At 38.7% G+C, this 26,611-nt stretch overlaps 2 protein-coding genes across 14 annotated transcripts in view; one reads left to right on the top strand and one right to left on the bottom strand.

The window, feature by feature from the left end:
* The window catches only part of IRAG2 (inositol 1,4,5-triphosphate receptor associated 2), a 52,856-nt gene that overhangs the window by 25,213 nt on the left and 1,032 nt on the right, over positions 1–26,611 (bottom strand). For 11 of the 13 annotated variants that reach the window (XR_014944139.1, XR_014944138.1, XR_014944137.1 and 8 more), the window contains exons 2-19: positions 23,499–23,554; positions 16,882–16,990; positions 15,933–16,069; positions 12,566–13,187; positions 11,776–11,886; positions 10,874–11,054; positions 10,581–10,657; positions 10,418–10,496; positions 9,215–9,373; positions 7,887–8,004; positions 6,430–6,480; positions 4,960–5,037; positions 4,458–4,514; positions 2,601–2,660; positions 2,427–2,491; positions 2,240–2,339; positions 1,153–1,266; positions 809–910 (exon numbers count right to left, since the gene is read on the bottom strand). Coding sequence is in view for 9 of the 13 variants with exons in the window: in XM_085541825.1 (XP_085397951.1) it covers positions 809–910; positions 1,153–1,266; positions 2,240–2,339; positions 2,427–2,491; positions 2,601–2,660; positions 4,458–4,514; positions 4,960–5,037; positions 6,430–6,480; positions 7,887–8,004; positions 9,215–9,373; positions 10,418–10,496; positions 10,581–10,657; positions 10,874–11,054; positions 11,776–11,886; positions 12,566–13,160 (1,947 nt within the window). In the remaining 4 variants the exon portion in view is untranslated. Of the gene's footprint in view, positions 1–808; positions 911–1,152; positions 1,267–2,239; positions 2,340–2,426; positions 2,492–2,600; positions 2,661–4,457; positions 4,515–4,959; positions 5,038–6,429; positions 6,481–7,886; positions 8,005–9,214; positions 9,374–10,417; positions 10,497–10,580; positions 10,658–10,873; positions 11,055–11,775; positions 11,887–12,565; positions 13,188–14,697; positions 14,802–15,932; positions 16,070–16,881; positions 16,991–23,498; positions 23,555–23,776; positions 23,859–26,611 lie in introns of those variants that run through there. The other 2 variants (XM_085541814.1, XM_015869114.3) reach the window with 2 other exon arrangements.
* Positions 21,072–25,456, top strand: SPX (spexin hormone). The gene is made up of 6 exons (XM_015869248.3): positions 21,072–21,077; positions 21,964–22,044; positions 22,170–22,227; positions 23,514–23,576; positions 24,249–24,332; positions 25,068–25,456. The coding sequence occupies exons 1-6, from the start codon at positions 21,072–21,074 to the stop codon at positions 25,124–25,126; spliced, it is 351 nt and encodes a 116-aa protein (XP_015724734.2). The 3' UTR covers positions 25,127–25,456.

A 26,611-nucleotide genomic window follows, 5' to 3' on the forward strand; every position in this document is an offset into this window, starting at 1 on the left:
AGTATTTTTCTGCTTAAAAGCAGAAGAGACTGTTGCTAACAAAGGGAGAAGTTCTTCTTGCCACAGTTACTTTGATTCTGCACCCTCAAGTCTTAAGAGAAAATGAGGGTAACAGGAAGTATACATTATGCCCCATCCCTGGAGGCATACAAGGCCAGGCTGATTGAAACCATGGGCAACCTGAGCCAGTGGATGGCAGCCCTGTCCATGGCAGGAACTGACTGAGCTTTAAGGTTCCTTTCAACCCAAATTATCCCATGATTCTATGATTTTATGATTAAGGTGTAAAGTATACTTCTGTAGAAAGCTTTTCCAATACACATCTAGAAAGAGCTGAGCATTTTACTTCTTAAAAGAATCCGGTTAAAAAGCTTGCCTTCCTTCTCTTCCCGGTGGAGCAACTATTTGCCTTGTAGGCAAGCAGAGCAAAAGAGAAAAATGGTATTTCAGAAACAGACAAGAATCTAACAATGGACAGAAAAGCTTCATAGCTCACACTACATTGTGTTGTCCTCTGACTTCAAACTTACTTGCTTCATCTACCCTTTCCTTCAAGCACAGAGTTACCAAAGCAATGCATCATAAAAGACATCAGGAAAAACCCAGCACTTCAGCAAAAAGCGAGTAAAAATCTAGAATCCCTAGAAGATGAGTTAGAACAAAAGATACTTGTTTTTGTACAGCCATATCTGACCCATAAACAGACTGCTGAGATAACATATACAGCATGTAATAGTAAGATACTGGGATCATACAGAAAACTTTAGGCAAGTATGACAGAAAATAGCATTAGGAAGATATTACTTACCACAAGTTTTTTCTCCCAGGCCTGCTGCACATTCACATCAGGATCTTCTACCCATTGTAAAGAAGTCTTGACAAGCTCCTCTGCTGCAGAAGCTTCTTCTTGCTGAAAAGAAATAAAATTCCAACTGCTAGTCTAACACTACTCATAATTACCCAATTCATAAGAAATGGAATAGTAGATGCCAAATAATATTGTTAGAGGTGTCCCACTTCTACTTCCAAATAAGTTACATTTACTTTTTGTAAAAAGGAGCAAACATGAGCTGATTAATAACATTTGAAGAGGTCGTAATTAAACGGCTGACAACAGACTACAACCTTACTCACATAAGCTAGACCACTGACCAGATTTTGCATAACAGCCTTAAACTTTTCTCCCGCATATTCAGGTCCCTGAAGTAAGAACAGTACTTCACGGTCCAGAGTTTCATCCAGGGATGTCCATTCAGTCTTGGTAATCTTAAAGACACAAAAGAGCCAGCTAGCTTATTTTGACATCTTTATTACACACCAGCATCAGTGACATTTAGACTTCTCTAAAGTATTTTAGCATTGTATTTACCAGAAGGTCAGAGCTACTGAAACTTGAAGCCTGCAGAAGCTTTTCAAACACACTGTGTCATAGAAATTTCATAAAAGAAAAAAAAAAAAAAGCAAGCCAAACTCCTGAATGATCCAACGTAAGTTCCACATCAGAAGTAGGCATGAAATCAACACATGCTTTCCCTTACTCAGAAAAGGTTTTACCAAGTAAAGAAAAAGCAAAACTCCTCCTTGTTATTTAGGCGATTAGGTGGAGTTGCATCTCATTCAGTACTTGGGAGGCAAACACAACAACTCACTGTAGCTGTGCAGAGCATCAATAGGTGACAGTACACTACTTTTGAATCAGGTGTCCTGCCAAAAATACCTCTCACTCTTGGCCTGCATTTTCAGTCCTTCACAGGACCTTCTCCTTCAAATGCTACCTACCTCTTGGAAAATGCAGCAAACACAAAAAGAAGTTGCAAAGTTACAGTAAAGACTTCCAAGGACATAATTAAAAAAATAAACTAAATGCAATAACACATTAGTTATCAAGCTCTGCTGGATAACTTACATCTGAAGAGAAGACAGCACTACAGGGAAGGATAGGACTCCATGGAATGCTTTTAGGGAAGCGGGCATAGAATCGCTTAAACCAAAAGCAAAACATAAAAGCAGACTGCTGGTATAGCAGTTCTCCACCAGAATACTGAAAAGCTATGAGAAGAGTAAATCAGAGATCAAACTTCCAGTGCGTGTGATCAAAGTGCTGTTCACAGAAGTTAACTGCAGAGTTCAACCTCCTCCTAACTCCAAGATTACCTAACAACCTGCAGAGAATGAGCTTTGTTTTTAATTTATTGATTCAAGACAACTGAGATAGGATTCAATAGAATCTGATTCACACCTCAGAAGACTGAGCAAGTTCCAGTTCACAGTCCAGTGAATTCATCTCTTCAGGAGTACTACCATTAACTTTGCTCATCAACGGGAAGCTCAAACCATTTCTAAAAGAAACAGAAGATGAAAATAAGTATCAGTCCTTTTTGATTTTTCATGAACTATTTATCCTGGGACTTGCTCTCAATACTCACGAGATCAACTCCTGCTGCATGTGCCGCATGTCCTCCAGTAGCTTACTCTTTTCTGCTCGCAAAGTCTAAAATATATTTATCAGACTTAGTTAGAGAGCTAATCAATCATGGAGAGGCAGCAGAGGATATGTGCACTTCCCTCCAAATAGACAATAAGTAAGCTTACTCCCATACCTCTATAATTGAGGAACACTCCACAATGGTTAACTTTAGTTCTTTGATGTCCTGCTCCTTCTGCAAAGATTGTGGAGAAAAGCTTTACACATACAACGTGATAACTAGCACACTGACCTGTAGTTATAGATATGTATTTTGTAGTACTGTCTTTTAGTTACAAAGCATACTCAATATTATACCATGGCAGCAAGCTACAGAAGAATGCCTCACCTACTGGCCAAAAAAAAAAAACAACAAACACACACTTGGAAGATGTTTTCCAGAAGTCCTAGAACTAAGGGCATAGAAAAATGCTTTCCAGGTACTGTGTTTTAGTTTATCAGTTACCTGGTTGCTGTATCAGATACAGTAGATTAGAAAGAAGCATTCTACATTTAGTTGAAAATCTAAACCATATCATGTATGGAAAAAGTTTTTTTTTTTTTTAAACAAACAAAAAATAACAACCCAACCGATCCTTAAAATTCCTTGTTGTGTTCTCCAAGAGGTTTATTCTCATTATCTTTCATAATTAAAGACATAGATCGTGGAGCTTTACAAATTAAACAACGCCTAGAAGAAGTGCTGACGGAGAACATATCAAATGTCATGACATGACTGAGCTGGTAGAAGAAGTAGCTTTCTTAATATTATGCACTGGGCTTCAGTTGCATTATGTGCTGCACAGACAACTGAAACATTTCCTGGAGAAAACAGAACTTCAAGTAAGAGCTCTGTTCTCTCTCCCCTTTAATGACTTCTACCTTCTCTTTCTCTTCAAAAAGACTTGTTTTCAGTGAGCTGAAACTATTTAATCAAACCAATGAAACTTTCTTTTTGGATAAAGAGCTATTTTTCTTTTTTTGTTGTTTTGCTTTTCAATAAAAATACCTTTGAGGTAAACCCTTGTGCCCTGATCCTGAAATCAACTATTTGCTGCTTTCAAGTTTTCCACATGTTTATACAAACAAATCACCTTGACCTACAAAAACACACACTCTAGTATTCAGCATTTAGTATTCCCTTCCAGACAATAGACAAAACATTGAAAAGAAGAACACATAGGCCACAAAAGTTTTAAATCATTCAAGTAGGGGAAAAAACAAGCTATTCATCTGCTTCAGGGAGCAGAGGTAAGTGTGGGAAGAACACCTTGCCAGATATAAAATTATCAGCTGGATCACAGTCTGATTCTGTCTAGTCATTATTTAAACCATACTCATTTTTGTGGTGAGCTGACAGTCAAGTATTTCATCAGCTTATTTAGAGCATCTTCAGCTAAATGGAAACTCCATTGGCCCAGAAAGAGCTTTGTACAATTCACTATGCCAAAGCCTGCACCGGGTCTTGAGTTTTTGTATTTTATTACAAAGTGCAGGTACAAAAACCAGTAGAAAAGTAGTTATCTAGGCTTTCCTGAAGTGTATAGACCTCACTGTGGAGAAAACAGATTTTTTCCTTTGAGTTCTGGATCACTATTTCCATTTTGACATAAAACAGAGTCATTTAAAGCTAATTAGATGGAGAAAAATCATTTGCAGGTACTGTCTAGTGAAGGAAGCAGCCTTCAGAAGTCTTCAGAAGTGCACATTTTTCTGAAGTTTGGAAGTTTGATTTGTGAAGTTTGGAAGATTCTGATTTATTTATCTATTTTTATAAGGAGCCGCAAATTCCAGAAGCCTTCAGTTGTGCTGACTCACTAGCAGGTTCTAAAGCAGATCTCGCCTACTTTGAAGACATTTATAGGATCAGGTTCTGTTGTGTGAGAACATCAGAAATCAAAGCACTACAGCAAAAACTACAGCCTTGTCTTTTTGCAAAGCATTTCATTTCAGTATTTTCAGTCAAGATGTCAACAAAATAAAAGCAACTAACCTGGATTAAGCTTGCCTCTTTATTCACCACAGTGCTCTCATAGATATGTACCTGCATCTGAAGAGCATAGAGAACAAAGTCATTAGCATGAACTATAACAATTCTATTCTTACCTGGTATGATTTATCTCAGAGTTCAAATCTTGCACCCAATTAAGTGTTCTAAGGTCTCAGTCAACCCTTCTCTCTTCTTGCCTATCTGAGCCACTAGTGTCAGCAACATCAGCTGAAGTGCAACTTCCTAAAGCATCTCCTCAAACAGTGAGAAAAGGATTTTCTGAAAGTTTAACTTTGATGAATTAAATAAGTGTGGTTTGCCTACATTAGCCCCATTTTTAGCCTCCAAACAGCAATTTCCTTTGTCAAAGCAATCAAAGTGGCCAAGTTAGGATCACACTGCATTTCTTTAACGTGCACAGGTTCAGAATTGTCTACCTCCTAGAGAAGGAAGCAAGACTACAGTTCACTCAGGCCTAACTTCTCACATCTCCTGAAATGCTTACTTGAAGCTCTGCTGCATTTTTGGAAAGATCCAAAATCTTCTTTTGAAGTCCATCAGTGTCCATACTATTTCTAATGTTCTGCACAAAATAGAGAACATTTAGGCACAGCTGAACAGATTGACAGCTTCTCTTTGAAGAAACTAGGAATAATAACACCTCCACCCCCAAGACACTGCCTACTCTAAAGCAGTAACAGCATTTACGCACATACAAAACTTTATTCTCCTACTTCTCATGTTTCTACACCTTTCAAAATATGCTGCAAACATGTTGGACAATAGGAATTGCATTGTAATTTTTGCTCATCTGTTTTTTTCTTAAGCAAGTCCTATAAGTTAAAGGCAAAAAATACAATTTTTTAGGGTAATAAGCTCTATCTTAAGGCATGCATTCACTGCAGACAAGCTTTTGGTCAGAAAGCAAAATTGTAAGGGTGAAATAACTTGGTGATACCAGCACCTTCAATTCAGTTCAAAGCAGTCTGAATCTCATCTACATGAGCTACACTTGCCCTACTGGAATAGTTTCCATTTTCCAATTTCCCCAAAACACTGTTTGAACTGAAAGACAAAACGCCAGAAAAAGCCAGCAAGCTTTTCAGGCCTACCACAAGTGTAGGAACAGAAATACAGTGTTAATCAGTGACTACTGAGACATACTAGTATTTGAGAAAGACTAATCTCAACATAGCAAGCATGCAGCAAACAATGACTTCTATATTTTGGCACAATGACAGATTTCCCCAAAACATATTTTTAAATTACTACTTATGATTTAATCTGTTTCTGTAATCTCACTTTAAATACTGGAAAAGTACAGCCTGCAAGCAAGTATTAAAACTTTATCACCTGATAAAGACTACTTTATCTTATTTACATATGTATTCTATAAAGTAAAAATTAATAGCCCCCCCACTCTGAAGAGGAGCACAAAAAAGCCCCAAATAAATAGTCTAGAGATAGCTCCATCAGCCTCCCGTGGATCCATAACTGGCCAAGGACTGATCTTGAATGGAATCCAGCCACCAGATTTCCTTAGAACAACAGCTCCATAAAGAACTCCTCCTTCAGATCTTACAGGAAGGTAACAGAGGTGAATATCAAATGAAAAGTGTTAATTGGAGGTTGTTTCAATATAGAGTTACTGTATACATAGCTGTACGAACTAAGCTTAGTTAAGTTTGTTCCTAAAGCTTTGAATTTGTAAAAGAAAGTCAAAAGCTGCTTTAATCCCATCCCCCATGTTTCCCACCTCATGCCCTTGTTGCTTGCTAAGCCAGTGGAAAGTCCGCAGCATAGTACAAATTCAAGATAAGAACCATTACAGCAAGTCATTCTTGTTAAACATAAAATATCCTGACAATCCAATTAACATATCAGGCTTCAAAGCCTCACAAAAAAAAAATATGTATTAGTAATGAGCTTTTAGCTAGACAAGAACATGTACTTGCAAGGTCATCATTTATTTTACCTCTTCTTGAAGAGAAGCTATTTTGATGACGAGAGATTGATTTTCTTTTTCCTGATTAATAGAAAAATACAAACAAAAAGAAACAGTCGTTTTTAGTACATCAAGTTCACAATCCAAAGCCAAACTAAGCAAAAGCAGAGCACAAACACACAAGGCCCAGTGAAGCAACAGCTTTGTACATTCCTTTGCCTCAGAGAGAACAAGGAGTGCTGAAACTTGTGCAGCTTCTACACTAGCTAAACTCGGAGTGTGATTACAACAGTTTAAATTCAAATAAAACTTAGACCACTAGATGATAGAAAGAAAGGATTCAAGGTCAGAGAAAGCAAGGGTAGTTATGCTCATGTTTGAATTCTGTAAAGTCTGAAAACCTTGTGTGCCACATCATACTCCATCACTGCTTCCATTTCAAAGGAAGAAACAGAGTAGTGTTCCGCTCAGTACCTCCAGTTTAGGGGACAAAAACTAAGCATCTTTTAAGCAAAACTAGAGAACTTCTCATTTCTTCCTCCCACTCTATCCCCTTCTCACAAGGAGACGACTGGGTATAAGCCAGACCAGAAAACAGAAAAAAAAAACCAAAAGAACACATGCACAGTGGAGCAGAATAGATCCTCTGCATGGAAGAGCTTTTTTGCTTTCTTGTAAATGCCCATCTAAATACTGGGTGTCCTATCAGCAGCACACAGCTGTGGAATACCCACTTACAGTTATACCCATGCACCAAGATAGACATCACTGTACAATAAACAACATGCATGGAAGCACCACAGAAATATGTCCTCCAGCCAGCCTGTGCTCTGGAATCTGGCAACACCTGCTAAAGATGCTGCAGCATCAACATCAGTATGGTGCTGCTTTACATATCTTACAGTCACATGGGCTTCACCACTCAAACATCTAGCATGTAATTCAAATGCCTTCATGTGGGCATCTCACACTGTTGGAGAGATGCACAAGTATGCTGCCTGGTTTCTGGCTGTCAGTTCAGAATAGACAGATGTCCATTGGGCCCTTGCTATTGCTACCAGCTGAAGTGGGTAATTCCAAGGGCCCATAGAAGGTTATGGAAAAATAGATCCTTTGTGTGGGCACCTGAACAAAGCCTCCTGCCTTGATGGGTCTTAAAGTAACTTGCAACACCTAAACTTCTGGCAGAACACTGCCAACTTTAATTAGATGGAGCTTAATGTTGGCAACACGATCATCACCAAAAACAGCTCTCCATGTCAACTTCCAAGGTAGACTGGTTCTCTTAAATCTTTGGTGCAGTTGATGTTAGTTCCATATTTCACAGTGCTTACTGTGAAACTGCATTTTGAACATCTTTAAGTGCCTTAGTACCTACTTACACAGGGAAAGTCGTGTTACTGAGTTTTTGTGGTCTGAATGGTCATGGCAGTGTACAGATGACACAACAAACTGTACAACATAACCTGAGAAGCAGGAGCACCTACCAGCTGTTTATTCTGACAGACTATCTTCTGCCCCTTCTCTTCCAAAAGGTTCAAGTTGTTTTTTGCTTCTTCTAGTTCTTCTTCCAGTGACTTGGCTTTCAGCACAGAATGCTGGATGCTGTTTGGAGGGAAATAAAACCAAGAAAACTTCAATAAGTTACACTAGGTCTTTAGATAGGGCTGCCATACCAAGAACAGTATTTCTAGAAGCTGCTGGGGACTTACTCCTTGGCACAGATACTTAAAAGTTACAGGCTTCACCGTTAAGTAAAGGCTCACAGATTCATAATCCGCATTATCACATCTCTTCCACTCTCACAGTAAGGGATGAGAGCCCACGCAGGCACAGCACTAGAGACAGTGTGCTTTTGTTTGCATCCACCTACCAATCCAGCTTACTGTAGTCAAATACCAGATTAACTCAAGCACAAAAATTATTTTCAACTCTTTGTCATTAACTGTTAAGAAAGCCATTTCAATCCAGTTTTCAAGGATAAGCTTTGCATTATTCCCCCCCCCCCCCCCCCCCCCCCAGCCTGATACCCTAACCTATATACATATTTAGTCAGTGTGGCAAGGACCTTTTTCTGGCTAGCTCTGGGCTGTACAGTATCACAAAGCACACAGTCTGACACGAGGGCACATGTCCCACGCCAGTGGTGCTGCAGGCCTGTTGTCTTAATATCCCCAGAAGATGCTGGAAATAGTTTGGCAGTTGACATAGCCACATCACATTTCAATTTATTAGCTAAGATGAGCATTATGAACTCACTGTAAAAATAGACCTATACTCATAGCACTGACAGTTCCCTTGGCTGCAGCAGTACTTGCTAGTGAGATAACGCACTCTAGTTTTTCACGGGACTAGCAGAATAGCTCTTACACAGTTATTTCCTCCCTGTTTGGCAGCAAGCAGGATGAAAAGTTCCCCCTGAAAAGGAGCACAGAAGTGGAAACCTTATAGGGCATAACTCTTCTCTTGGTAATATTAAGACTTTTTCCACACAGTCACCTCTATTTTTGTTTACCCTCCAAGTTTATTATATTTACCCTAAAAATCTGCTTAGATGCAAGTCAGCCTGCATGAACCGTGCTTAAAACAAATAAATAAATAAACAAGTAATTGATTTAATAAGAACCAGGAGGTACAGAGCAGAACAAGCAAGCAAAAGGGTTAAACCTCACAAACCCAACTTTAAGCCAAGAAAGTTGTTGGCATGAAGCACTAGTGAGGCCACAAGCACAAAGCAAGGTTGGACCACTTGGTAGAATATAGATTCACCCACACTACATCACACAATAGAACAGATGGTGCCAAGGTCTTCCACCTTTTTATTTGTTGGCATAAATTCTCATTCTCTGCCAATAGCTTGTTGTTGGTCTCATCCACAGCTTCCAGGGTAAGCTTCAGCTTGTTGTTCTCTTCCTGAAGCTTCAGGTTATTGTACTGCAGGTCTGCGACGCAGGTTATCAAGTCAGATGTCTCCCTGTTTCAGTAGCAAAACCAGAGGGGAAAAACAACACAAAAGCGACATTAAATCAAGGAAAATGACTGACTAACTTAGACATTTTTTAAAAAGAATCCTGAAGCTTAGTGGCAGTGATTAGAGGGAAAAGATGACAGCACATAAAGGACTTCCAATGCCTGCAGCAAACAAGCATTTGCAGTCAAAATCCAATGTATCAGATCATGTTTAGTTAAGTTCTAAAACTCCACAGACATTAGGAAATACTTCTTAAAGATGAAGCGTTTTGGTTTTGTTTTGGTTTTTTAATCCCTACAATGAAAGTTTGCCACCAGGTGAGTATCACATCTGTACGCCCGCAGGACAGCACCTTCAGCCTTTACTAACCCACTCTTAGGTTCTAGCTAATACTTCTAACTCCTTGAGTTCTGCCTCCTTTCACTTCTCCAAAACCACCCTGCAACTACACTTTCGACTGAAACTTGAACAAGGATCATCTTTCCAAAGTCCTAAAAATGAGACAAGTGTCAGAAGGTAGATCTGAAGATTTGTCACTACACAAAGTGACAAAAGTGATCTTTGAAAATTCCAGCGTTGATTAAGTACTTTGGTATCAACCAAATCCCAGTCATAATTATTATAAAATAAATAGCCCAAAACTAATGATCAGGTTTTTCTGGATAATAGCTTCTACTATCAAGCACCTAAGAACTTGGATAGAAAAAAAAAAAAAAAAAAACAGGAAAAAAACAGGAAAGAGGGAAAGAAAGTTCAAAAAGGAAAAACAAAATCCATAATTTTCCCTCTCAGAAATACTCTGACCACAGGAAGTTAAGAAGGTAGACAGACACAAAAGGACTACAATACCAGCAGGGAAAATTATTACTGTGTTTTTCACTTTGAGTAGAAGCTGTGAGGAAGAATGCAGCAGTATCAAGAGCATCAAAATTTCCACCAAAATAGTTTTCCCAAAACCATCAGCTTCAGTGGTTCTAGGAATTTCTCTTAAGTAATTCAAAGAAAAGAGTATTAAATTCTAAGACAGAACTGCTTTAACAGACTTACATGTCTCCTTTGGACACATCACCCCCAAACGCCTCCAAGCTTCCTGATGTCACATTCATCCAAAGAGGTGTCTTTTTTACTGGAAAAGATTCTTTTATGGTTATGGGATAAAAACACAAAAATCATGCTTTCCTGAATAATATCAGAATAAAATGGTCTGAACCTTCAAAGGTGTTTCTGTGTACTTTAAACTCCAGGTCTTCTATGTTTGCTGTTCGTTCCTCAGTAGGACTATCATCCCTGAAATACAATAGCATCAAGTGGCACATTCAAGAGCACAAAATAGGAGCTTGTTGATCTTGCTTACCAACTTGTTTGGTTGAAAGCTTTAAGTATTACACCACCTCATGGTCATGATCCCTTTGTTCCAAAGTCCAAGAAGTGCAAACCGCCAAAAAACTTTCAACATTCCCATTTTCACAAAACATTTGAGATAAATTGATAAGAAGCTCTCACCACTTCTTCTTACAGTCTTCAATCCACTCTTTCATGATGGCATGGTATGTTTCAAGGTCCACAGAGATATCTTTTTGATCTGGGTCAAGCATGTTGCACAGCTCGTCAAGACCACTGTCTTCTAGTCCTCGGCTTGTGGTGTGTCTCAAATAATCAACTATCTTGGAAACTGCTACTTTTCCTGAAACAGATACATGGGAGCACATACCAGATGGTGAAGACTAGTAGGCTAGTGGAAAAAAAAGTTGCACGAAGGCCTCCTACTGATCTGTACTCATGAACGTAATTGCCCTCTAGGGCTATCAGCAAGCAAGCAATGACTACAGCTCAAATGTTTTTATTCATTTTTTCCCTTCTTCCCCTAACACAGAAGTGTGAAAGTTAAGTTACTAGTTTTGTGGACTTTAGTTTAAGAAAAACAAGCATGCCTTATTTGCTGTGTTACTTCATTCAGGCCACTCATCAAATTGAGCAAAACCTGTGACTGACATCTTACTCTGCTGGACTCTTATCTACCAATGTTAGTCACATCTGAGATGGAACCTGGAAGACTAAACTCCTACTCTAAAGCTTCCCAAAGTTATTTTCTAACAGGGAAAACTCTAAGAAATAAGTGTTCACTTCCAATACAGCTGACTGTCAGAAATGCTTGCTCATCTACTTACTCTGCACTACGATGCAGCAAAAATTACCTAGGGTGGAGGAGAAATGAGAGGAGAAAGGAAGTGATGCATCACATAAAAGAGACACGATTGTATGACGTGCCACATACATACCCACCTAACTAAGGCAACTACTCTTAACATATCACAGATTGCCATTCCCCTAGCTGTAACATGATATTAGTTTTCAAAGTTCATTAAATGGAAACTGAAAAACAGCAACAAAGGGCACTGACAAACCTGTATGTTTAATGTCACATGCATGGAATATGCTGGTCAGTATGTCTTCTTCACAGATCAAGCTCACATCATGCATGTCATCAGTTTTGGAGCCAAATGACTGCTTCTGTCCTGTGAAGGATAAGTTCATCATTACCCATCTTTATTTGCTCTTAGTAATTTTCAGGTGTGATACCTTCTAACTGCAGTACTCCTGCAATTGCATAAGTATGCACAGCACACCACTGCTTCAACATGCTTTTTTATTTTATTTTTTTAAAGATGAAAAAGAAAACAAAGAATTTTTACTGTTAAATAACAGCAGGAATTGATGGTAGCTAAGCAACCCAGCTTAATCATCTACTTCTACACACACGTTTGGGAACTCTAGCTTTTCCTTTACTTGAGGTAAATATTACATTAAATAGAACACCTCATGAAACCAGGTCTTTATTTCCTTCCCTCCAATCTTCCCGTATCTTAGTCAGGTTGAGAAAACATGCCAAAAACTTTAAGATAAAAAAAAAAAAAACATACATATACTTCAATCTTTTTACATTACTACAATACAAAATACTACACAGATAGCTAAAGCCCCCTCTCCTCAACAAGGAATCAAGAAGTCCGAAGTAGTATTTTTTAACTCATGTTTTACATTGAGATTCACATCTCTCAGGGAAAAACGAGATTCCGCTCACCTTTCAGTAGACTTACCCTAAAACATATTGTTACCCATTTAAAGAGTAAAGAAATTAATTTATGTAAGCTTTAAGTTTGCATAATCAGAAGCTTTTGTTTTCAGAACTCTTACCTCTTTCACTCAGAGTGAATCTCTTTGGCACAGGGTGCTGGATCGCAGGACTTTCCAACTTTTTATCAGATGCAAACAGCAGTAGATGTGGACTGGATGTAACATACTTCTGTTCACGATGCACATCCTCAGATTCAATGTTTGCTAAAGCACACCGCTGGTTTTGGGCGTTCTCCTCCCTGGATGTGAAGTAAGGTGGAGAATAGTTGTCCATGGGGCATGCCGGCAGCCATGGGCTGCTGATCCTCTCTTCCCTTCTAATGACAGAGTACGTAGCATCTGCAGCACCGCAGTCTGAAATACATCTGGAAGAAGGTGGCAGCAACTGCAAGTCTGGGGAGAAAACACTGTCACTGCTGGGACTGAAGAAGGGGGGACTGGTACTATTACGACTTCTAAAAGTTCTTTTCTTCAGTATTTCTTCTAGATTCTTTTTTACATTGCACTGTGGACTATCAAAGTTGCGAGACTGAAATTTTGGTATTTGCAAAGCAGGATTGGAGACTTGATCCATCATCTGGATTGATTTGATCTTTCTGCATATACTGTCCACTGGGTTGTGATGTCGTTTGTTAGCACCACGTTCTGAAGACATTATCAACTCCTCTCTCTTGCAAAGTGTCTGAAAAGAACCAGGACAAGACAATAGTCAGAACACATTCTTAGTACCATCCTAAGCTTTGGTATCAAGGGATGTGAAAATACTTGGTGCTCATAGCAGCCATAACAGAAGCCTTCAACCACAACATTTAGTGCAGCACTTTCAGTTCCCTGGAGAACATTTGGAAGGGGTGGGAAACAGAGGAAAAAATACATTTTGAAATCTTCCTACTTACTATTAAATACCATAACCAAGGCCAAGCTGGATGGGGTTGCGAGCACCTTGGTCTAGAGGTAAGTGTTCCTCACTATAACAAGGGGGTTAGAACTAGATGACCTTAAAGGTCCCTTCCAACCCAATCCATTCATGCCAAGGGGCAAGGGGAGGGTAAGGAATTAAGATACACACACACACACACACACACTTATATATAATAAATATACATATATATATAATAAATATAAATTAAAATTCCCCCCCCCTTCCAACTTAACAGGCATCTATGTTCTTAAAGGAAGCAGTAAGCACCTTTACTTCTCAGCCTCCTCTATTACAAATTAGATGCATATACATAGAATATAGAACATCTTATTATATCAACAAAACATCAGTAAAAGTCCACACAACTTCCCTAGCTATTGTTTCTGTTCATATTTGTAGCATGTGCTTTCTCTTGATCTTGTGAAATCAGGACTTGTGTTTAACAGCAACTATCCAACTACTTACCCAAGATACCTCCTACAGCTTTAGGTATTTGTAGGTCTTAATTTCATTCAATTGCAACTTTTTACTCAGAATGAGGATCACAAAACAAAGCTAATTAACATCAGCTTCCCTAGGAAGTTAACACCCCATTTTTCCTTTAGACACCAAAAAAAGAAAGTTTAAACAATTTTTTACTCTTTCTTTTATCAAATATATATTTCTAGTGCAGCAACATGTATCATTAGCATTTAATAAAAGAATTCCTGCTTGTATAATCCTGCAAAGAGGAAAATCACATGCAAATATTTATGAATCCAGCCAGCAAATACTCAGTGTTATTTAGTCTGCAGCAAGCTACATACATGCTAACTGCTTGGTTTTACAGATGGAGAGCTTCACTACTTAAGTTTTTTATTACTATTTTTTCCCCTATTGTTCAATCTTTAAGTAACAACATTTATAATGTTGACCACATCCTTGGTCTGAACAATACCTCAAAAGAAATAATAGTAAGATAAGCAGCGTCCTTTTTAAGGAAAAGACAAAAAGTCAGCTTTTAACTACTGCTGTGGCTGATTTGCAGGATTTAGTCCTAAAAGCAAAAGCTAGGAAGTAAGGCAGCCTCCTATGTTAGTAATATACAGCATACTTTAAATAAAAAAACATTAACGCATTGCAGTTAGATGTCATTACATTCTTCAAATATACAAATGCCTTCAGATACAAATAACTAACCATAAAAGAACACCAACCTTTCAACAATCATATTTTTTTAAGCATTACCTACATTTCCCTCATAAAAAATAGCACAAGACTTTATACTCACAACAGCAGAATCAGACACACAAAAATACCTTTGCTTTCTCTCAGATAAGAATAACTCACAGTAACTAAACCAGTTTTAGCTGCTTCTCTGACTAGGACTTAAATGAAGGAACCTTGGTAGTGATAAACAGGCAGAGAGGGTTCATCTGCTGGAAAATCACCTTTACGAGGTGCACCTGCTGCTGTCTGCCACTCAGCTGTCTGGCCAATGGGGCAACAAGTTGCAATGAGGCACAAATAAAATGTCAGCATGCAACTTTTTTGCTCTCTTATGTGCTTTCCTTTGCACCTGCTAAGTGAGCTAACCAGATTTATAATATACTTGGTTTTACTGTCCTAGTACTTTGACTTTTAAAAGGAAAACAATGGCAGTTTATTGCTTTGTAGAATCTAAGGTACCCAGGATGTTTCTCACTTCAATGAGCAGCTTTCTTATTTTTTCTCAGTGCTGTAAGCTTTCAGGCAGCAGATCTCACCTAGTTTCTCCTGTACAGAAACTGAGCAGAGAATACAAAAGTCACATAAAAACTCAAAGCTCTTGTTAGTTTTTAAAGGAATGCAGAAGGTGAAATGTATGAGTCTCTGTTGCCATCCGATCTGCCCTTGGTTCTGTGAGCAAACAAGTTTTGCAATAAAGACTGCTAGCTTGCTCCTCTTTTCAGCATTATATTCTCAATCAAGATTTGATTTTTAACACTGTGGATCCTTAGGTATATGTTTTATAACAAGAAATAGAACAGGTTAACACAATGCTTTTGAGAGAACGTACTGCTTGTCACATAAATGCTAACCACGCACCCCACCAGGCTTCTCCATGTCCTTGGAGAAATGGCACCTTCCAGTCTACACCAAGCTACTTTGGCACACCTGGAGAAAACTAACATTGATCTCGCTTTGTGATGAAATTCCAAATGTGGAAATGCACTGACATTTCTCTGTTTTGTGGAAAAATGTTAAATAAAAGAAGTAGGCACTGTCATCTAGTAGTGTTGCCAGAGATCAGGTGTTGGTGCAATCAGTTCTGGTTTGATTAGCAGGTAGGTGAGTACTGTGACTAGGCACACTTTTTTTCCAGGAGTAAAGCTGATTCTAATACAGAGGTGGCATCTCAAAGAGCTAGTCAATCCAGCCGAGGCCTCATATTTCTTTTATCTGTGAGCGATTTATTATGTGTACAGGAAGTTTTTTAACTCCCCAGTTTGAAGAGGAGACTTCCCCCATTAAAACAGCACTCACGTCTTCTTGCCAGGAACAAGACGCCTGTTCCCAAGAAGTTCCTCCAGGTGATGATGATACACATGCAGTGTACAGCTACCAGAGTAGGCACTGAGCAGGCACAGGGGCAAAAAGTCCTTCCCTATTGACTTCGTAATCTATAATGAGAAAGATAGAATCAAAAACAGGGGTACAGATACAAGTGTTTCACTCATAGGATCTGATGTTTAATTAGACCCTAATGTGTACTCTCCTAATAGTCACACCAACATATTATACAAGAGTTAAGTGTGCCACATATTCAAGAGGTGTGAGAAAATATTGAGGACCAACATTTTAGGAGTTTTGCAAGTGCTATTATAGAGAGATCCTAAGTTACTAGGCTTCTCTTGAAAATGCTCCGAGGTTTTCCACTCAGTCTTAAACACTTTTCTCTACATAAGTTATACACTTTGTATATAAATATAAGTATCCACCCCTCCTGGTATTCATGGGTAAGGAAAGAGACTGCACATTTTATGGATGGAGCTTGTATAGTTTAGGCACTATGTCAAGAATGCGGAGCAGACTGCTTCCATCTCTGATTCCTGATCACCCAGTTATCACTCAGGTTCTCAGTGTAACCTCCACTGTTCCATCCACAGCTTACAGCAAAATGTTGGCATCCAGCTGCCCAGTGATAGTATTTCTATTTCTTGTCCAGCTTCAGCTTGGGTGAGACTGTGTGACAAACATACTGCCCAGCCAAGAGCAGATGACTACATGCGTAATGCTTACTACAGTTGGTAGCCCTATAGGTAACTTCTTGACCAAGACAAGAATGCTTTTTGTCAAGTTTATGGCGATGGAAGAAAAGGTCAAACGACTCCTCAGCCTTTGGTGCTTCTGTCACTACAGAAAGGCATGTTCTGTGTGATGAGTTTGATAGTATATGCTGCTCTGAAGAGCCACATAACTTCTGCTAACTTACGTTGTAAATGCAGATGCTTAGGTGATCAGATCTCTTTTTCAGCTTGCAAACTGAAGAAAACTTTTTCAACTGGACTCTTCTTCCTGGTGTTTGCCCCAGACATTTCCATCTAGGAAAAAAAAAAGTACTATTCTATGGGTCACCAAACTTCACAACTAGTACTTCCTTTTGTGATGTTGGCACCTTTCAGATATTTGTTCATTTCTCTTCTACTTTGCAGACTCTGCCTCAAGTAGTTCAATCTTTTAAGATGTAATGGGTGGTATATGCAAGCCATAGCAATGCTGTAGTAGATGCTGTTCACATACCAGATGACAGTAAGGTGAAACTGTTTAAGAGTTAACATACTAGGAGGAATGTACGGAAGAAATGAGGATAAGAGACAAGGGTCATGGTAATGGTCCATTTGTACCTTGACACTACAAGAATACCATACTTGCTGATGTATCCACTGGCCACCTCCACACAACAGCTACACCTTTTACTCAAAAGCAAAAAGTAGATCACCAGTGTCCTTACCAGCGGTTTAAAAATAGGCAGGCACAGCGGCTGCAGCCTGTATTTTTAGGGAAAGATTAAGGAAAATACATGGTCCTGATGAAGGTCACTGATGTATGTTTGGCCCCAAAAGGTAAATCTCCACCATGCAACAGCTTTCACACACGTCAGCACTGACTGCCAATCCCAGAAATTGGCTTTTTATCATTTACAGTGCCAGGATAAGCAGCCTCTGCCCTTTAGATCATCTTTAAGAATAAGCATAGGTTATGTTCTTTCTAATAAGGGACCATGCTGCTACAGCGAGCTTCACTCTACTTCCCTCACTTAGAGTATTGATTACATGCCAAAGCCACTTCCTCATTTATGTGAATCAGCTGAGAAATGGCAGGATTGACAATGAGTGTTTCATGTACAGCTCATCACCCCGAAGTCTTGTAGAATTTAGTGTGTTATGATCCGTAACCCAATTACAGGCTGCTTCATTTTTCAACAGCATGAGCTTATATATGCCTATGCACATCCAGGGTATGGGTCTTTTTATTTGGCAAATGCAAGTACTCTGTGTACGTGTATTTCCTCCTGAAATTATTGTCTTCTGTTGCAATTTGCAAGTAAATAATGTCCCACCTGCCATCCCAGAAAGTGGTTAGATTTCTGGGAAGGGTGAGATGCCCACCTTCTCATAGGCTCGTGGCAAGAAAGCTACAAAGGGAGAACAAGTGTCTTTTAAATTTTAATCACTGAGGTAGAATTGATAAATCTGGAGTTCCTTGTTCCGCACACAGATTTCTTATTTCTTTCCAGGGAAATGGTTTTGTTAAAATACCTAGGCAACTTAGAATCCTCACTCATAGTGAAACTAAACAGATTCAAAGCTCTAAAGTAACAAAGGCACTAAGAATTTAAGGAAACAGAAAACGTATTTTCTTTAGCCTATGCCTGATTTCCACGCTTTTTGGTTTAGGATTATGAAGGTCCTAATGTTAGATCACTAAGGAAATTTAATTGGGGATTGGATTCATTTCACTTGATGAGGTCTGTGTAAAATGCCACCTGTCTAGGCTCTGTCTGGAGCCAATGAAGAGAAACAGACATCTTCAGATGGGAATTCAGTCCTTCTCTCCTAATGTCGTAAGCTCTGAGGCCAGCTGTGTTTCAAGGTCCTGTTTCTGTCCACTGAGTGATACACTATAGAATTGCTTCAGTTCCTAGTCACAAGCAACTAGTGACATTTTAGGTACCTTGGGAGTCCTACCTACCCTCCAGCTCCTTCTCCACAAGGTCTTGGGTCTCTTGCAGGTCCTGTGTGGTGTTGTAGGTGTCCTGCATTGTGTTTAGACAAGGTAGCCTGTCTCTTGCTAGTGACTGAAAACAAACCTTGCACTTTTAGATACCTTACTACCATTAAGAAACCCAACGTGACAGCATTAAAGCAGTTTTGATTAATTTAAGAGGATGCTGTCAAGGTCCTGCAATTGCTCTTGAGATGATGACCACCTAACCTTACAGTAAGCCAGTTTAGAGTCTGACCTGTTCAGCTGACCTCCCTGCTGTCTCTGGGCAGTGACAAACAAGCTGCAGTTGCTACGAGTAGACGACAACATGGCAACACAGCCATGTTTGCAGAGAGAGTGGGACTCCAACACCACCAAATTCAAGAAGCTCAAGACTACAAAAAGTGGTTAATAGAAAAGAAAGGCTAAAGTTTTCTTTCTTCAGTGTAGTAGTTATCTAAATTGTTTTTCATATCTCCCATTCTCTTCCTCTTTACCCTCATTTCCTACAGGAGAAGTAGAGCTGATTGCCTCTGTAGCTTGTGTAAGCTTGTCCCATTTCACTGGCAGGAGAATGGGAGCTTATTTTCAGTGCCTAATACATTCTGGTTGTTTTCCACAAAGACAGTCATTGCGTCTATATTTTATCACTATATTTTACACTGAGAAGTAGTGAACTTTGGGTGTTAACTTTCACAGACTCTGTCGTGTGTTCTGATTCTGTATCTTTGGTCTGTGCACAAAGAGCCGCTCCAAAGCAGCTACAGAAGGGAGTATTTGAGGAGCTGTATCTTTTTCAAGTTTAAAGTCTTTTTAAAGGTCTCATGGATGCAATGCATTACCCTCTCCTAAGGCTAAGGGTTAACCGTCATCAAGAAAATTCTCTGATCTGTCAGAGCATGAAGAAAATAGCAAGGAAAATGTAAACTTCACATTGAAGAAGATGCAAGTAGAATACATTCTGCTGAATAAAGGTCCACCTTGGCATGGCCTTTTTAAGGATAGAGGTACAATGGCAGTTCCCAGACACCATGAGAACTGTGTGAGATCAAACCCTAAACTTCCCTTTAATTTATTGCATCTATGCCACAGCAAGCTGCAGCTAATGTGAGTTCTGTAGGTGGGATGACCAGTTCTGACTGGAATCAGCACAGAACAGAGCAAAATTCCCCCAAAAGCAGGAGAGCAATTGTACCTTCAGTAGTGGTGTCCTTCAGAGCAGTCTAATACAGATACCTCATGTCAGGGAAAAGCTCCTAACAAGCCTTAACATTGCCTATATATATATATTCATTCAGACTGTGCACACATGAGCATGCATTTTTCACACATACGGGCTGACTCGCATTTTTGCTACTGAACAAGCTGCTTCTGTCTGTGAAGCTTCCACAGTAAACTTTTTATTGCTCAGTCTTCTAATTAGCAAATTTCTCACTTCCCATTTGTGCCTTTTCCCCTTCTGATTCTCTCTCTCATTTTACAAAGGAAAACAATGAAGATGAAAACATCAGACACAGAACCAGCACGGCTAGGCACCAGGGCAAGCTCTTTGTCTGACCAAAACAACGAACTACATGTGACTGTGGCAAGTCCAACAATCACTTAGAAGTAGCTTATAGAAATGATTTCTCTGGCTCCTGCTTCTTGCCTTTCTTCTGTTAACTGCTACACCACTTGACCTCTTCAAGCCCACGATCTGGCTTTTACTCCAACCAATCCATGAGATGGCAAAGGGTTGGTGTTTGGTTTTTTTTAATGTTTTTTTTTTTGTTTGTTTGTTTGCTTGTTTTGTTACTCAGCTCTGTATTTTCATTTGTGTATAAGAAAACCACATGCAAGAGATTGTTAGGGAAGCAAACAAGAGGCTGCATCCTCTGAGTGTATACTTGGAATACCCTCGAGCTAGTAACATGGGATATGCCACCTTTTTCTCTGTATTGGCATGTTATGACTGGGAGTAACTTACTACCTTTTCCAGATATCAAAATGGATAACAACCTAATATATGTTAGTTTATCCTGAGTAAGTACTCATTATTCATATTAATACCTGCTTCTGGCCATGGTTATCGATCATTTGGCAAGAAGCTGACGTTGTATTGCAAACGCACACAGCTGATGCTGATGCATTCAGAAAGTATTCACATGGCTAATGGAGTGCATCTCCACACGTGTCTGTCTTTCCATCATTTCCCTCGCTTCCTGCAAGACTACAGGTCTCCCTCAGGAGCCATTAGACATTCTACTTCTCCATCTACAGAGCTGACAAGAGATCCCTTTGGACTTCTCCAGCCCACCAGAGAAGGGGAGGGGACATTCACTCTGAAGATTTAAGAAGGTACCCCCAAACCTTTAGGAGATCTTGTGACACATTATTCCAAGAAACAAAGACTGAAGATCGGCTACTTCAGTAGGTATGAAGGTGAGTGAAACTCTTGGTTATGTGGCTAACATTTATTCTGCAACTTAAGATCTTTCATGTGAGTATAATATTTCAGGAACTGCAGTTAGTAATTTTAACTTTTAAATAACAAAGAAGGCATATACACATAGTTATATTCAGTGAGTTTGAAATCACTGCATAAAAAATAATAGCAAAATGTGATCTAAAAGATAGGATGGAATAAAACACTGCGAATCTCAGAGCTAGGTGCTCTCTGACGGCCATCATTGTTATCGATGCTCTGCAAAACAAGCAGGCATGCAGTTTGTTCACAGAGGATTCATGCTTGGTGCTTTCATTTGCATGTGCTGCATCAGCAAACAAGTTCAAAGGATCCAGCAAGCAGTCCTTTTGACATGTATGTAATTAGGATGGAAGCAAATAGGATATTGAGTTTAAAAACTTTCTTTTCCTGAGGAAGTAGTGATGTGCTTTCCCTGGTTTTGTTTGTAATGGCAAGCCCCCTGTGTTTGCTTATTGTCTGATTTCTGTCTTCAGGCTTGGTAAAATCAAGATGTACTTTATATCATACTTCCCTCCTAGTCCGTACATTATTCTCACTACTGCAGGATCTAGTATCCTTGCAAATAGAAGCACAAAAGGTGCTTGATTCAATGGCAGTTCTCACCTATATGGGACCATTAAGAAGAACAGAGTAAAAAGCATAAGTATGTTTGATTTAACATTCATCCTCCCATTAGATCACAGTATTGAAGATGAGATAGCCAGAGATCATGGTGAGGTTGGGCAGCAAGACAGGGAGAAAGAAGGAAGAGAAAATACCCTCACATTTAAATGTGAATCTGAGAAGATTTACAGATCTGAAAAGCTTTTCCTGTATTTTGTGGTTCTTTGCTGTGCACAGGGACTGCGTAAACTGACAGCATCTGCAATGGCACTGTTCCTTGCAGTGTCCTTCCTATCTTTGTCCTGGAGTGCTCCCCAGGTAAAGAGCTGACTTGGGCTGAATGCACAGCTTCTATCTCACAGGTCGGTGCTATTTAATACTTGTACTTGTTAGTAATGTCATACAGTGCTGATGTCTCTCTTTGCTCTTTTATTGTCATAAAGGCTCATTTCCAAAGGAGAAACTGGACTCCTCAGGCTATGCTCTATCTGAAGGGTGCACGTAAGTCCTAAGCTCTTTAAATTTTGAGGAGGTAACTTTCTATACCGTTGGATTATTCCTGATCTGTTTGGCTTTACACAAGCAGTAAATTCCTGACAGTACTGTGGAGGTAGGAGTTCTGAAGCCTGCCAAGATGTGTTTATTGTTATTTCTTCTTGTCTTTGAAACAGTGACATTGCCAGTACTGTTATTAATTTTTAAAGGAATCCAAATGAAGAAGGCAGCTATTGGAAGAATAAAAGCAAGCCAGAAAGTAGTGAAGATGTATGTCCTTGGAAGCTTGATGTGAAACCTAATGAAAAGGCAACTTCCTTAACTGAAATAACCTTAAAGAAGATTTAATACATATTCGATACATATCATTCCTTATCATTATTCAGGCTTTAATTAAAGCATCTTCTCAAGCAATAGGATAACTCATGTTCCTACTACAAGCATCTTGCATTACAGCCAGTATTCAGACCGCAAGTGACCTTTTCTAAGGAGAAACTGGGTGTCAGACTTATCAATGTTGTGGTATTAAGGCTGTGCAAATTAACTTCTGAGCTTCTGTTATTAGAACAGAGTTAAAGCAGCATTCAAAATAATGTTTTGAGTCTGAGAGATCTTGTTCTCTGATGCAGAACCACAACATTTAACAAAAACATTTCTGTTTTTAAACATTTGATTCCAAAGTGACTCAAAAGTTCAAGGCAGAGTACATGTTAAGGGAGCAAGGTTCCTTCCAATTACAAGCACAATGCATATAGATATAAACTACAAAGAACAGTGAGTGTAACACTGTGTGAAATAAATTCTGTTGTTATCAAATTTATCTCTATTCGTGAAAGCAAAGAAATCAGCCCCTTAATTTTTTCCCCCAAACTGACTAATGGACAGTATTGCTTGCATACCAGCCTTCTTCTAGTTCTTTTTCAGTTTATGTAGAAAAATTCCTTTAAAAGCAATACTTCATAGGCCAGCAAAGAGACTGATGGTTCTTGATTGGATAGTCAGGAATGACTGAAGAAAACTCTTCCACACTACAGCTCCCAGAACAGGACAATACAAGCATGGAAACATTTGAACAACACTTTCATGGAATAAAAGATGTTTTGGAATGTTCTGGTTCAGGATGGGCTATTGCTCATTCCAAAAGTCCTCAGGAGGAAGAAATGCATCCAATTTTATGCTTGTAGAATTACTGCTGCAATTTTGTGTTTTGAGAAGACTAGTTTATTGGTCATTAGGTACCATTTACATCAGATTTGGGAGGTTGTTTACATCCTTACCCGCTGTTCTTGTAGAGGGACGTCGATTCATCTCAGATGAGAGCCAGCGAAAGGATCTGTATGGCAGAATGCAGCTTGGTAAGTACATGTGCACAGGTATATATAACATTGATCTTTGCTCAGATTAAAGGAGAAATATGTGAGAACAGGAGAAATAATTTTGCTTTCCTGGAAGCTGATTCAAGGAAGCAATTATGTAAGTTCCTCTCATTATACACTTCACTCCAAAAACCATATGAAACACAAGTCCATGTGCCCAGTTCACCTCTCTTGTGTACCTGTGTGACTTTGCTTCCATAAGTGGTGATGTTCCACACAGATTGGGTGTAAAGAGGGATTAGCATCAGTGCCTTCGATTTTCTATTTTCAGTGGAAAGAAAAATAAATCAAATCAAATTATTAATTATCCTGAACAGAAGAAAATGACAAAAGTAGACAACATTATTCCATGTCAGACAAAGGACATAACTTTGTAGCAAAATAAGGAATGCATGAAAAAAAGAAAGCATTCTTTTTACTTTCTGAGGAATTTTAAAAGAACCTCCTTCAGCAAGAAATTGACATGCTCTTATGTGATAGGCATTTATCAGCCTGTTTCTGAGCACATAATGTTGTAAAGGAGACAACAATATTTCTCCTTGGGTCTCTAGCTGTAGATCCAAAAAAAGAAAAGAGCAATATAAAGAAATTCCATCAAATACAACAAACTGAGTGTCTCTGATTTTTATTATTATTATTTTTTAATCCTAGAAACACGCAGCCAAAACACAAATCCTTTATCTCTTTCTGAAGCTTCAGCACTGTTCCTTAGTTCCTTACGGAAAGCCCAAGAAGGTAAATATATGTTCCATTTTCAAATGAGATTTTAAAGGTTATAAGTACTTTTAATGTACCATTTAGTAAATGTACTTATAAGTATGCTTTAGTAAATGTATGTAACACTTTAATCTAAAAACTTGTCTTTAAATATTATTCCAACAGAGTGTATTATATCAAGTTGTATATTTTCACAGGCTAGAACGAGAATAGGAGAAGTTACACTATGTAAACTTTTACATATTCAGCTCTTCATCTGCTTTTCAGATGGCCTATTTTGAATCAAGAGGTAGAATTAACAGTGAACACTGGGGTTTGGAATAAATATATGAGCATTTCTGAAGATAAAACAATGAAAGTGTCCAATATGGGTGCCAAGAAAAAGAGAAAATTATCTGAAATTCACAACTGATAAATTTTAGTGCTATTTTCCTACCTGCTGTTTCTGTTCCAAAAGAGAAAGTGTATGGCAACAGCTCCTTGATAAGAAAGGTGACATCTGAGAGATCTACGCAAAACTAGCAGCTTGTTTGGACAGTACTCCGTGGAATAACACTGAAATCATTGTAGTAGTAGACTAACAAAATAATCACAGATAAAATTCCTGTCTTTAAAATGTCGTAGCTAATCAGTGTAATGTGGCTACATTACACTAGGGCTGTCCCTGAGGTATATCTGTATTCTGGAAACTTGGAGTGATTGAACATTCCTTTATCTAAAACTTATCTTTCCCCATTGTGTCTTCTCTTGCAGTGGAAGAAGAAAACAGCGATCACCCTGGCTACCTGATGGATAATCTATCAAAGTGGTGAAATACTTGAAATTTCTTTAACATTTGTATTCCATCTACCCTGAAACCATGATCTGTGTAAACAGTGCTTCATCTCCACTTAAGTTCCAAAAAGTTGACGTATATATTTATTGCAATATTTTGATTTCAAACTGATTAAAATTTACCAGTTCAGCCAAAGAAATTATTTGTAAAGTTCCTGTCTTGTTTAGGTAATTTTGTCTGCCTCATCCAAAATTTAAAACCCACTGTACCATCTTAGCTGAAAGGATGAATGAATTGTCCTTTCCATCAATTACTTCATTAATGTCAATTTTTCAATAGTCATAGGATAACCTTTTACCACCTTCCACCCAGCTATATATTAGAGCCTTTTTATTGATGATAAAAGTAGGTTCCTTTACCACTTCACTGCTGGCCCTGTAAGTCAACACAGGATCAGGGCACCAAGTAATGACCGTGGCGTACAGACACTTCTGTTGTCAGGAGTCGTGGTTCTGCTGGAGCTGGTGGGGGCTCACTAGTTACATATCTAGTGTCAAACATCGTAACCGGCACATAAATTATTAATCGCATCATCATCGTACCACTTTGTCAGCCTCTTTTTAACATTTTGAAACTGAAATTATACATAAATTGGGTAATTACCATTCCATGCTGATAAGGATGTATGGAACATTATCTACGTAGCACTGGGGTCTTACTGGTAAGCCCTCTGTAGTTCTCATGTAATTGAAAGTCACTACACGATCCTTGCGCCCAAGCAATTACATTTTATTTTTTCAATCTTTACTCTTGGTCATGCACTTTATCTTTTAAACACTGCTTTCCACTGATCTTTTCCATGACATTGATAATGAATTTTGTTATACACACTAGCCATAAGGTTGTTTCTCCTCAACATAAAGAAATCCACCTGAAGGAACAGAGGAATTAATTTCTATCACGGGGCCATAGGCATTTGCAGTAGTTGTTTATAGTTTTTATCACTGTATGGAGGAATACAACAGGAGAAATCAAAATCTCCTTGTCTGCTTATTTTCAAACACTGATGTACCTATCAGTAGCAGTGTACGCCACGTGACAGAATGCATTCATCATGTACTTCATCTAAAGGCCACCAGAATCTTTTCATTCATTTAATTACTGCTTATTTCGAACATACTCTGAATATCTCAAGTGCATCTAAAGTAATGATCAGTACAAGTGCTAAAACAAAAAAGTACAAATGTGCCTCTTATGAGTAACATGAAATTAACCTATCCCTAAATTCCTACAAAAAGGAAAAGCTATTTTTATATTTATATATAAATTCCTACAAAAGCTATTCCAATCACATTCTCCATAGACTGATTTTTGTATACCTTCCTATAGATCTAAGCTCACTAGTTCTAGTTCAAACAGTTCTTTTCAGGTATCATGAAATAAATAAAACCAAAGTTCCGCCTTGAGAGAGAGCTGTCTTTGAAACTATGTTTTTTTCAATATGGCAGAAATATTTCACCAT

This window comes from Coturnix japonica, chromosome 1, assembly GCF_054131305.1.
Source record: "Coturnix japonica strain WE chromosome 1, WE-NBRP24, whole genome shotgun sequence".
In the NCBI taxonomy this organism is placed as follows: domain Eukaryota; kingdom Metazoa; phylum Chordata; class Aves; order Galliformes; family Phasianidae; genus Coturnix; species Coturnix japonica.